The sequence below is a fragment of the Engraulis encrasicolus genome, chromosome 7 (assembly GCF_034702125.1).
Source record: "Engraulis encrasicolus isolate BLACKSEA-1 chromosome 7, IST_EnEncr_1.0, whole genome shotgun sequence".
Taxonomy (NCBI): Eukaryota; Metazoa; Chordata; class Actinopteri; order Clupeiformes; family Engraulidae; genus Engraulis; species Engraulis encrasicolus.
Genome location: NC_085863.1, coordinates 19,810,376 through 19,822,875, shown reverse-complemented (window position 1 = coordinate 19,822,875; position 12,500 = coordinate 19,810,376). Strand labels below are relative to the sequence as shown.

Sequence of the window (12,500 nt, the reverse complement as noted above, 5' to 3'; positions counted from 1 at the left end):
CAGTCACGGCAGACAGGCCGGTCTGTGGAGAGCTCCAGACGACGTCCAATTGAAAGGTGTTACCAGAGAGAGTAGAGGTTCCGTTGGCCCATTGTTTCCGGGTTCTATTATTGCAAGGGGGAGGGGGGAAAATCCCCCTTTAGGCAGACCTAGGCTGACCTAAGGACTGTTCTATTCAATGCTAGGAGTATTATGACACGCCCCTTTAGGCAGACCGGAACCTGGTCATGTTAGGTGCCCATAGCAACCTATTACATTGGCATATCTCTATATACTTAAAGAATCTCTGGTGTTACTGTGTGCAGATTGGCATCATGCAAAAGGGTATTTATTTCACGCCAGTGCATTTTGTGTTGAGATGCGACGCCTTTGCCAGTACATGGTCATCAAGGCCGTGGGAAAACACTTTTGTCTCGTAATCAGGTTCACACATTTTCCCCGACTTATCAGCGAATTTCTGTTGCTGCAGCATATTTCCTTTGCTAAACACGAAATTGCTCTGCTCTACCCTGACCAAAACCATGTCTAACCTGTCAGTAAAGCAATATTTCTGCTGCTGTACTTTTGCCAAGAACAGCGAAACAAGCAAGGGAAATGGCGGAATTGTGCCCAGACCAAAACCACCACTATAGACCTAACCTGTCACAGGGCGTGGTGCAGCACTTGTTAACTTGCAAAGTTGTGATGCACAAACGCGATAGACGGTTCAAGTCGGCCTGTTATCTTACTTACTTGTATGATGCCATGCTGTTGGAGAGATCCAGATCATGTGTGTAGCAGAGCAACAGTACGCATAGGATATAAGATGTGTGTTTTGAGAGTCAGTTGTCATCTTGTCATGTAGATCTACAGTATGGACATATTCACATGACTTGTATTTGATTGAGATCTGTGTCTGGCATGTAGTGCAGCTCTACTGATTCAGGTCCGACTCTGGTGTCAGGGTGTGAATGATGCCTGTGAGGCAGAGAGAGTAGAGAGAGAGAGGTTCCATTGGCCCATTGTTTCCTGGTTCTATTATTGGGGGGGAAATCCCCCTTTAGGCAGACCTAGGCAGACCTGAGGACTGTTCTATTCAATGCTAGGAGCATTATGACACGCCCCTTTAGGCAGACCGGAACCTGGTCATGTTAGGTGCCCATAGAAACCTATTATGTTGGCATATCTCTATACTTGAAGAATCTCTGTGTGAGGGCTCTGAGGTATGGCTTCCATTTTAGATTTCCATTTACAGCTTATTCTATTGTCCCTGTTGGATTAAGTGAGGCACTTACTGTACGCTACATCATATGACTAGGTTTAGTGCTGCTGTAGGTACTTGCCGTTTGATATAATATAAGGGCATAAGAGTAGATAAACTTATATTGAAATAAAGTGTTATCAAACGCACGCACCCTCCCACACCTTTCTTAGAAACACAATAAAACCCTTCATTTTAAAATACTTTTGTAAATGGATTTGAGAAGTGCGTTGAACAGGCGTTCACAAAGCATTTTGGCATTTTAGCATTTAAACGTTTTGGAAATGAGCTCTTCACGTGTTGTTGTTGAGAAAAAGTTTTCGCACACAATCACAAGCCTCTCTGAGGAGCCCTGTCAACCACCAACTCCACTCGGTTGGATTGCGGTTGCCATCATCAGATCAACAGAGACTTGACACTGGAGGTCAAGCATTATTGGCAATAAAGCGGACTTTAAGATTCCCGTCCGCAAGTGCTGACGCACAGCCTTCGAGGTCCATCTTTATTACCGTCGCCTTAACCCCAATTAACATCTGCGAGAGAGAGAGAGGATGAGAAAACTCAGCCGACATAACAATTACAAATGGAGTCTCTCACCTCGACAATCTAATAAAGATCGTCCATTAAACTCTCTGTCTGTGCGAAGGACTGCTTTGGTAAATGGACGGTTTGAGTGTTTGAACTTAAGCGTTACGAGTTATGTTTTTATCTTTATTACTCACATTGCTCGTCCAGTTTATGGACTGATTTTTTTTTTATTAGGACATCCAGGTAGTGACCTTAAGGCCGTGGTAAACTTGGCTGAGGGTAGAGGGCCATGCTCTCCTTGTGACCCTCCAATGATGTTATTTTATTTTGTTTTATTGTATTTTTTTGTTTCAGACTCATCCAAATCCCTCTGTTGGCTACACCAACTATATGTCTATATGACCATTTATGGAAATGGACAGTCCGTCCGGATGTTTTAACTCTTTCACAATTCCATTTCCATCATTATTAGTGGTAATTATCACTCTTTATCTAGGGTTTCCTGCAGCACTTTCCAGTTACGGCACCCACCTTGACAACAACCACTTAGCGCCTTGACTAGCTCCCCAGAAAGATAAAAACACGCTTTATCAATTTGATCTACAAACCCCAACTCCGATGAAGTTGGGACGTTTGGTAAACACTGAATAAAATCAAAATGCTATCATTTTCAAAACATTCAATCTAGTCATTAGATGGAGAATAGTGAAAAGACAACATATTAAGTGTTAAAACCGAGAAAAAATATTGTTTTGGGGGACATATGTACTCATTTCTAATTTGATAAATCCAACACGTCTCAAAAGAGTTGGGACGGGGACAATAAATGGCAGCAAATGTCGAGGAAGACTAAAAACAAAACAAAAGACAACACTTAACAGTTAAATACATTAACCGATGAGATGATTTTAAATAAAAATTAATTTTATTAATGTTAATTCCTATCTTGGACATGATTTCACCAGCTTAAATGGTGGGTGTATTCCTTGTCATGTTTTGCAATGTTTTCCTTTCTGTAGTGCTTACAGTGTGACAGGTCTTGACCAAAAACCCACCATTTTATCACCTGCTGGTCCTTACGATGGAGCCAAACTGTTAAAACATAGTAGAGAATGCAATTTGACCTTACTATGTGGCAGTAATCGAAGATCTCCCTTCAAAATATAATGCATGAGTGGCTTTCAATGCTGTTTAAAACCCATTTATACCATTCAGCACTGTATTTAACTCTACAGATGAGTGAGAACATCTTAACCAATGCACTACTGCACCCGCATGCCATCATGGAGGCTGACTTTTGAAGCTAGCACTAACACAAGTTGGATGGTCCATTTTCACTGTAGCACAGGATGTGCAATGCTCTATTATTGGCAAAAAGAATGGACTTCTACAACTTCTGCTGACTTCTGTAAGCAAAGGACAGTTTCCCATGTCTTCTGGGTTTATTTCAAGTGAGCTCAGGTGCTTAGGAGAATGTTACACCCCTGTATCATTTCCACGCATTAAGCATTCTTAATATGGTCAATTTTCAATAGCTCTAGCACTCCAGGAATTAGAGTGAGACTACAGCCAATATATATTTCATGATGTCATGAACCTATACAATGATTTTAGTAACAAAAATATGTCTTATATACACTCAATCGTGATAAATCAAAGGGAATTCAAAAATGTATGTAATAACTATGGTAATTATTCCCTTTGCATCTTTAATTCTGAGTGACTCAGCCTCTCTGTGATGATCTTATACCTGGACACCTATATTGTCCGTCAGTACAATTCATTTTGAAATGTTCTTCTTTGTTGTTTTATCTTATTTGGATGTTTACTAACTTTCACTGATCCCCGTCCCAACTCTTTTGAGACGTGTTGGATTTATCAAATTAGAAATGAGTACATATGTCCCCCAAAACAATATTTTTTCTCGGTTTTAACACTTAATATGTTGTCTTTTCACTATTCTCCTTCTAATGAATAGATTGAATGTTTTGAAAATGATAGCATTTTGATTTTATTCACTGTTTACCAAACGTCCCAACTTCATCGGAGTTGGGGTTTGTAAATTGTAAATTGTAAGTTGCTGTACCAAACATTCAGATGAGCTGTTTATGTTTTGAGGTTTTCCCTATCGTATTTCATATGAAACTGCACATCAGGGCTTTCTCAACAATGATAGTCCCATGTCTCTTTATCCCCCACCACCTTGCCCTGAAGGAGGACATTGTATACAGCACATTTTGTAGAGTTAATACAACACTTGGAGAGTCAAGTTTCACAATCTACGATAGAGTGCATTTGGTCCTCAGAAAGACCACAGTAAAGAGTAGATAGTGTGCCACAGGAAGAGGAGCTCGGTGGAGGTGTTTCATTATGGTCAATATCGGGTTAATTATCCACGCTTTTCTTTGCATGGTTATCCAGACGTTTAGGAGGAAATTGTGTACCGCAAGTAGGGTACTCGTCTGCCATGCGGCTGACCCGGGTTCGATTCCCGGCCTGGGTCCTTTGCCTACCCCTCCCCTTCTCTCTCCTCATTCGCTTCCTGTCCACCTCTCAAACTGTCCTATCGCCAATAAAGTCGTACAAAAATATTTTTAAAAAAAGAATAGGAGCTCGGTGGAATTCGCTTTATTATTGTTCTTTATCAATGGTGTGTGAATATTGTGTTTGTGTTTGTCCTTGTAGACGGCTACCCTAAGGAGGAGATTGTGTACCGCTGGAAGAGGAGTTCAGTGGAGGTGGGGGATATCCGCTCCTGGAGGCTCTACCAGTTCTCCTTCGTTGGCCTGCGCAACACCTCAGAGATTGTGCGCACCGTCTCCGGTAAGAATTATATTCCATTACATGATATTACATTACATGGCATTACAGATGCTTTTATCCACACACCTCCGAGATTGTGCGCACCGTCTCCGGTAAGAAGGCGCACCTAGATGTGTTTACGAAAGCAAAAAGAAAATCACTTCATTGTGATGAATCATTTATTATGATACTTCATGACTCCCTCTCACATTTAACATGGAATTACCCCTCCTACCTGCATCTGCTCTCGTCTTTTCTTGCTGTGCCCCTCCCCCACCAAATCCCCAAATCGAAGAAGTTGGCTGAGGACCATTGACTTATATGACTTCTATGACCTGGATGGATGAGAAGTTAAAGGGGCACTGTGCAGGAAATGGTCAAAAAGGGTACTGCAACTATGCTGCTCATTGAAACTGGGTTGCCTATTGCCAAATTTGATCTTTTCATGAAAGTTTACTAAGTAATACACTATTATTTTATAGTATGGCCCAAGTATAGTCATTGTTGAGCTAAAAATGTCTATTTCTGGAAATTCAAAATGGCGGACCATGGAGAAGATCCCCCTTTTCATGTATGAAAAGTACAATTTTTCCAGTCATAATGAATACTTAGAATTTGATGGTGGTGGAAAGTATTCATGAAAAAGGTAACATTAGTGAATTGGTAGCATGAATTCTGGAAATAAACAGCTAAAAATCTCACAGTGTCCCTTTAAGTTTCAGAATAACTTAGGAAGCAGAGGCTGTATCGCCAGCCAGAGTGTACAGTGTCTCCTCTCTCCTTGTCCCCTCTTCTCCTCAGCGCTGCCATAAAATGGGCTTCAGGAAGCTTGTAAGAAAGTAACGCTAGTGAATGCCAGCACAGTCTCCAGTGAGAGCTGCTTTCCCAGTAGCCCTTCACCAGTTAAAATGAGTTTCAGGGCAGCAGGAAAAAGTGCATGCAGCATCACTAGGCACACAGAGTAGAATGTCCCAGTCCTAGAAGAGAACAGGGTGCACAGTGTTGTGTTGCTAGCCAGAGTAGAATGTCCCAGTCCTAGTTTCCACGGTGACATGCAGACACCTGCATCCTGGCAACATGTCACAGGCCTCGGAGGACACAGTGCTGCGCGGAGAGAGTGGGGTGCGTGCGTGCGTGCGTGCGCGTGCGTGCGTGCGTGCGTGTGTGTGTGTTTCATAGTGGGATGTACAGAATGGTGTATGTGTGTGCTGGAATGGATAGCAGTTTGTGTGTGTGTGTGTGTGTGTGTGTGTGTGTGTGTGTGTGTGTGTGTGTGTGTGTGTGTGTGTGTGTGTGTGTGTGTGTGTGTGTGTGTGTGTGTGTGTGTGTGTTTATATGTGTGTGTTTGTGTGTGTGTGTGTGTGTGTGTGTGTGTGTGTGTGTGTGCGTGCGTGCGTGCGTGCGTGCATGTGTGTGTGTGTGTGTGTGGTGGTACTGCATGGGGAAAGCAGGCCGGTGGTCTCAGGAGGAATGCTGAGCCGGCGAACTGTCACTTGGAGCACGGATTTCCAGGAGCGGCCGGCGGTACAGGAGCGTGTGTGTGCGTGCATGTGTGTGTGTGCATGCATGCGTGCACTCAGGAGCGTGTGTGTGTGTGTGTGTGTGTGTGTGTGTGTGTGTGTGTGTGTGTGTGTGTGTGTGTGTGTGTGTGTGTGTGTGAGTGAGAGAGAGAGAGAGTGTGTGTGTGCGTGTGTGTGTGTATGTGTGTGTGTGTGTGTGTGTGTGTGTGTGTGTGTGTGTGTGTGTGTGTGTGTGTGTGTGTGTGTGTGTGTGTGTGTGTGTGTGTGAGAGAGAGAGAGAGAGAGAGAGAGAGAGTTTGTGTGTGTGTGCGTGCGTGCGTGCGTGCATGCGTGTGTGTGTGTGTGTGTGCTGTCTGTATGCAGGTCGTTGATGCTGGTGCGCTGTATGTAGCATGTGCTCCTGTGGGTCTGACACCCGGGGAAAGATTTACATCATCTGGGAGCAGGCCAGAGCCGACTGGTGAACGCAGTGGAGAGCGGAGTGCAGCTTAAGGGGAGAGGGAAGGGAGAGCAGAGACAGGAGAAGATATAGGCGACTGGAGAGGGGAGAAGCAGGGGAGAGGCAGAGAGAGGGGAGAGGCAGGGGAGAGGAGAGAGAGGGGAGAGGAGGGAGCGGGGAGAGGAATGGTATATTCTGGAGAAAGCAGAGAGAGGGACGAGGCAGGGGAGAGGAGAGAGAGGTGGAGAGGCAGGGGAGAGGAGAGAGGGGAGAGGCAGGGGAGAGGCAGAGAGAGGGGAGAGGCATGGGAGAGAAGAGAAACAGGGGAGAGGAGAGAGAGGAGAAGATATAGTAGACTGGGGAGAAGCAAGGGAGAGCTGAGAGAGGAGAGAGGCAGGGGAGGAGAGAGAGGGGAGAGACAGGGGAGAGGGGAGAGAGGGGAGAGGGATGATATACAGTATGCTGGAGAAAGCAGAGAGAGGGACGAGGCAGGGAAGAGGAGAGTGAGGTTAGAGGCAGGGGAGAGGAGAGAGAGGTGGAGAGGCAGGGGAGAGGAGAGAGAGGTGGAGAGGCAGGGGAGAGGAGAGAGAGGTGGAGAGGCATGGTAGGCTATATGTAGGGGAAAGCAGAGAGAGGGAGGGGGGCAGGGGAGAGGAGATTGAGGAGAAGGGAGAGCAGGGGGAGAGGAGAGCAGAGGAGGTCAGAACGAGGAGTGGAGAATATACAGCCGACTGCTGTGCAGAACGGTGCACAGCCAAAGGGAGAGGGAGAGGCAGAGAGCGTATAGCGCGCGGAGCGTGTGGACTGGAGCTGGGCGCTGGCGCTGGCGGTCTCGCATGGCATAAATCGTATTTGTCAGCAGCTTATAGAGGCCCAGAGAAACATGCCAAACAGTTTCAGACTTCAAAGAGCGGCCTTTGTATCACTCAGCATATATAATAATATGTATGCTGCCCTACAGCGCAAGACGGCCGGGACTACATTGTTGTTGAAAAAGAGTGATTTTAATGACATGTATATAAAGTTAAATAAAATGATTGATCTGCAAAGAGTGTGAATATGAAATAACACAATGGATGTATGTTAATAATCTGCCTAAAACTACTTGGGCTGGACAATAGGATAATTTAAAAGTTACTTAACTTTGTAGGGCAGAATGCACATTAAGTTCATCATATCCATGCATTCATCATTATTACTCATTGAATTCAACAAAATGCAGATTACCATTTTTTTCAGTATTGCAAACATTATTTGCGATAACTGGCTTGTTACTAGTTAGTTAGACATAAAAATGTGAAGTGTGGAGGGACATCATTTGATTGCAGAAAGGTGAATTCGCCTGCGTTAGCAGCTGTGGTTGTGTGAACGTGTGCTGCTGAAGACTGGCACCAAACCCATCACATACCAAAATGCACTCAAAGAAGTCGTACCATCTGATTGCAAAAAGGTGAATTTGTGTTTACCTTTAATTTGTGGTGCCCATTTGGAACTAAACGTTTTGGCTCCCAGAACCCATTACATAGCGCACCGCAAAATGCACTCCAAGACGTTACCCGGAGAAGCAGTGCTGAGACATTGATTTAATTACTAAAAGAGAAGTCTGTAAATGGAGATTACGGTACAAAGCCAGCGGAACAGGAGAAGACAACCAGGGGGTGTGAGGAGACGAGACGCCTCTGCAATACGTAAAGAGAAACCTGAGTAAAATGGAAGAGTTGGCAGCAGCACTCAGACTCCTTAGCTTGTGTGTGAATCATGATGGAACAGTAGCTATGCATTTGACAAAAAAGATGGACTGAAAAGACACATCTGAGTCATGGGTTAGACAAATAAAGACTGATTTCAAAGAGAACTCTTAGTGATGGGGTCAGGCAAATGGAGATGGATTTCAAAAGAGATATTTCAGTTATGGGTTAAAGAAATGGAGACAGATTTAGAAAGAGAGCTCGTAGTTAGGGGCGCCGTTTGCTTTAAAATGAGTATTGATCCAGAAGAGGAGTTCTGCTCTCTCAATCACATGCTTCAGCTGACTTGTGTTTTTTAACACACAGCCAGCGAGACAAATAGGCTGGCGTTAGAGTCGTGCATGTGTGAGTAAGAGAGCATGAGACAGACAGAGAGAGAGAGAGAGAGAGAGAGAGAGAGAGAGAGAGAGAGAGAGAGAGAGAGAGAGAGAGAGAGTGAGAGGCACAGAGAGACTGATCTCGTGAGCTGTGAGATGAAGGTTCTTGTAGTGTGTGTGTGCGTGTGCGTGGGCGTGCATGCCTGCGCGTGTGCATGTGTGTCTGTGTGTGTGCGTGTGTGTGTGTGCGTGCGTGTGCGCCTGCATGTGTATGCGTGTGTGAGTGGATACTTCTGCAAAGCTTTTCAGGAGCTGTGTCCAGGACTCTGATGAGGAGGTGCACGTGAGGCTTAAATGACACTAGAACTGATTTGATTGACGACAATTGATTTGATTGATTGCACTCATTATGTTATTTGGCATACTTTGGCTGAGGACAAACGCATTTAGTATCTAACCAGAAGCACACAATTAATTAGCAATAGAATAGTCCCATTGTGATCAAACAGTGTTGTGTGCAAATTGTATTTGATCAAATTATTTGATGATATAATTAGGTTATGATTGTAATTATGATGTGAAACAAACGTGGAAAATTAAACATTGGCATAATGAACTTGGCAGTGTCAGGAGCCAGACGTTACTGGCGTTATTATCGGCATTTACTTTAATGGCTGAAACATAAACTTTGGTCATGCAGTGAGTTATGTGACAAGAATGTAGATATCTGTGCACATGGGTAATGTTTTATTGGAATGTTAATACTTACGATACTGTGTGTGTGTGTGTGTGTGTGTGTGTGTGTGTGTGTGTGTGTGTGTGTGTGTGTGTGTGTGTGTGTGTGTGTGTGTGTGTGTGTGTGTGTGTGTGTGTGTGTGTGTGTGTGTGTGCGTGTGTGTGTGTGATCCCCCTTTTTGTGCTGTGTGTGTGTGTGTGCGCATGAGTGCACACGCGTGCGCGTGCATGCAGGCGTTAGAAGAATTAAGATTTGTGCTAGTAAACGGTATGTGTAATGCCTTATAGGTATGTAGATTTGTGTGTTAATGTGTAATGCTTAAGGTATGTAGATTTGTCTACCTCCACATTCAAATAATTCAGAAGTTCTGCTCTCTGATCTGCTTTTCAAATTCAAATGAGGACTCTCACACCCCCCTCCTCTCAAAAAAGAAAGAAAAAAGAAAAAAAGTGACCTGCCATCTGCTTCCCTGCAGCTGTGGTTTTTAAAGAAGAGAGAGAGAGAGAGAGAGAGAGAGAGAGAGAGAGAGAGAGAGAGAGAGAGAGAGAGAGAGAGAGAGAGAGAGAGAGAGAGAGAGAGTCCCTATCCGCTGGGAGTGTCACAGGCTGTACTGTCACATCGAAGCAGCTCAGATGTAGGTGTGTGTGTGTGTGTGTGTGTGTGTGTGTGTGTGTGTGTGTGTGTGTGTGTGTGTGTGTGTGTGTGTGTGTGTGTGTGTGTGTGTGTGTGTGTGTGTGTGTGTGTGCGCGCGTTTGTGTGTGTGTGTGTGTGTGTGTGTGTGTGTGTGTGTGTGTGTGTGAGTCAATGTCCCTGTCCACCTCCAGCACATGGCCAAGCCTCTGATCTCAGATCAGTCCACCCCACACACACACACACACGCGCGCACACACGCGCGCACACACACACACACACACACACACACACACACACACACACACACACACACACACACACACACACACACACACACACACACACACACACACACACACACACACACACACACACACACACACACACCATCACCACCACACACACCCCACCACATACTCCCTGGTCAAACACAACTACAGTCAGTCTGATATGAGACCTACACACAGCCCAAACACAACATCACTCACCGTTATATAAGTCCAACGCACAAAATGACCTCACAGACATTTCCTCTTGACTGTTGAAAAGTCATCTAGGTCATAATATATCACTGTCATATCAATCACTCTGGCACACTGCCCTTAGTCACTCGTACAGCCATGCAGCAGAGACAAAGCTGTGACTGTTGTATCAGACGAACATGTAGCCCAAAACAACCCCAGTCCACTATAATATGCCTATCAGTACAACACATAACCCAAAGAACTCCAGTCACTATAATATCAGTACAACACATAACCCAAACAACTCCAGTCACTATAATATCAGTGCAACACATAACCCAAACAACTCCAGTCAGTATAATATCAGTACAACACATAACCCAAACAACTCCAGTCACTGTAATATCAGTACAACATATAACCCAAACAACTCCAGTCAGTATAATATCAGTACAACACATAACCCAAACAACTCCAGTCACTGTAATATCAGTACAACATATAACCCAAACCACTCCAGTCACTACAATATCAGTACAACACATAACCCAAACCACTCCAGTCACTACAATATCAGTACAGCACATAACCCAAACCACTCCAGTCACTATAATATCAGTGCAACACATAACCCAAACAACTCCAGTCACTATAATATCAGTACAACACATAACCCAAACAACTCCAGTCACTATAATATCAGTACAACACATAACCCAAACAACTCCAGTCACTATAATATCAGTGCAACACATAACCCAAACAACTCCAGTCACTATAATATCAGTACAACACATAACCCAAACAACTCCAGTCATTCTAAGATTAGCATCAGCAGATCTCATCTCCGATTAGCATTCGGTGCGCATGTTTTTCAACAAACACATCATGAAAGCGTTGAAAGCTTTATTGTTTTCTATTTTCTTTGAAAACCCCCAGTGTAGTAACGTCGGATATAAAAGTGCAAATTTTCAGATGGTTCTTGTGCATCACTATCAGTGATGGGCAGAATACAGTATATCCTTTAGTTGCTATCTAGGAGCACATATTCCAAATGACCTTTTGACCTGTCCAATTCCACCGTGTGGCCAGTCGACCAAATTACCTGGCTGAGGACATGTAAAACCAAGTGATTTTGGAATACTGTATATGGATTTTAGCTAGTGAATCCATTGAAGGCCACACAGGGCATGGGTTGTTGCCCTACTGCAAGTTTCACCCTGTAGTCTTCCCTTATAACAGCGTAGGTGGGTTAAGCTATACCATCTATGTGCAGAATGCCCTGCTCGCGGGTCTGTGTGTGTGTGTGTGTGTGTGTGTGTGTGTGTGTGTATATATATATATATATTGGTCTTTTATGACTTTATTGATGACAGGACAGTTTGAGTGGTGGACAGGAGGCGAAAGGGGAGAGAGACGGGAAGGGATCGGCAAATGACCCGGGCCGGGAATCGAACCTGTGTCGGCCGCATGGCAGACGAGTACCCTACCAGTTGGCCACGGCGGAGCTCTGTATATTTTTTTCTTGAAAAGACTCAACTACATCATAGCAACATTATTATGACACTTCTGAGAGCCTCAAGTACCTTATTAATAGGGATGCACCGATACCGACACTGGTATCGGTATCGGCACCAGATACTTCTCAATATACTCGTACTCGTACTCGTCAAGCACTTGCCGATACCAGGAACGATACTGCTATTACACAAAACAATGCAAAATCTTGTCACATTCTGTGGACTTGAAAGCAGCATGGAAAAAAGGTGCCACCTCACACATTTACTAACATTTAAATCTACATGAAAATGGACAATAAAAATATCACAGGTGGAAAAAACAAGGCCATGCATTTATTTTCATTGTATTTCGGTGGTAAAAGTTATCGGTATTGGTACTCGGTATCTGCAAGTACACACATTAATGTACTCGTACTTGTATCGGTTTTCAAAAAAGTGGTATCGGCGCATCCCTACTTATTAAGACTTGGCCATTGCAAATGTGGTGATTGTAATGTTAGAGCATTGGCTCTACGCAACAGGGTTTAACATCGACAGAGGCCACAGACCAAAC

The 12,500-nt window shown here is 44.2% G+C and overlaps 1 protein-coding gene across 1 annotated transcript in view; it reads left to right on the top strand.

Annotated features, from left to right (window-relative positions):
• gabrg2 (gamma-aminobutyric acid type A receptor subunit gamma2) overlaps positions 1–12,500 on the top strand; it is a 99,575-nt gene that overhangs the window by 32,278 nt on the left and 54,797 nt on the right. The window contains exon 7 of the mRNA XM_063203043.1: positions 4,454–4,591. Within this exon, the coding sequence (XP_063059113.1) occupies positions 4,454–4,591 (138 nt within the window). The remainder of the gene's footprint in view (positions 1–4,453; positions 4,592–12,500) is intronic.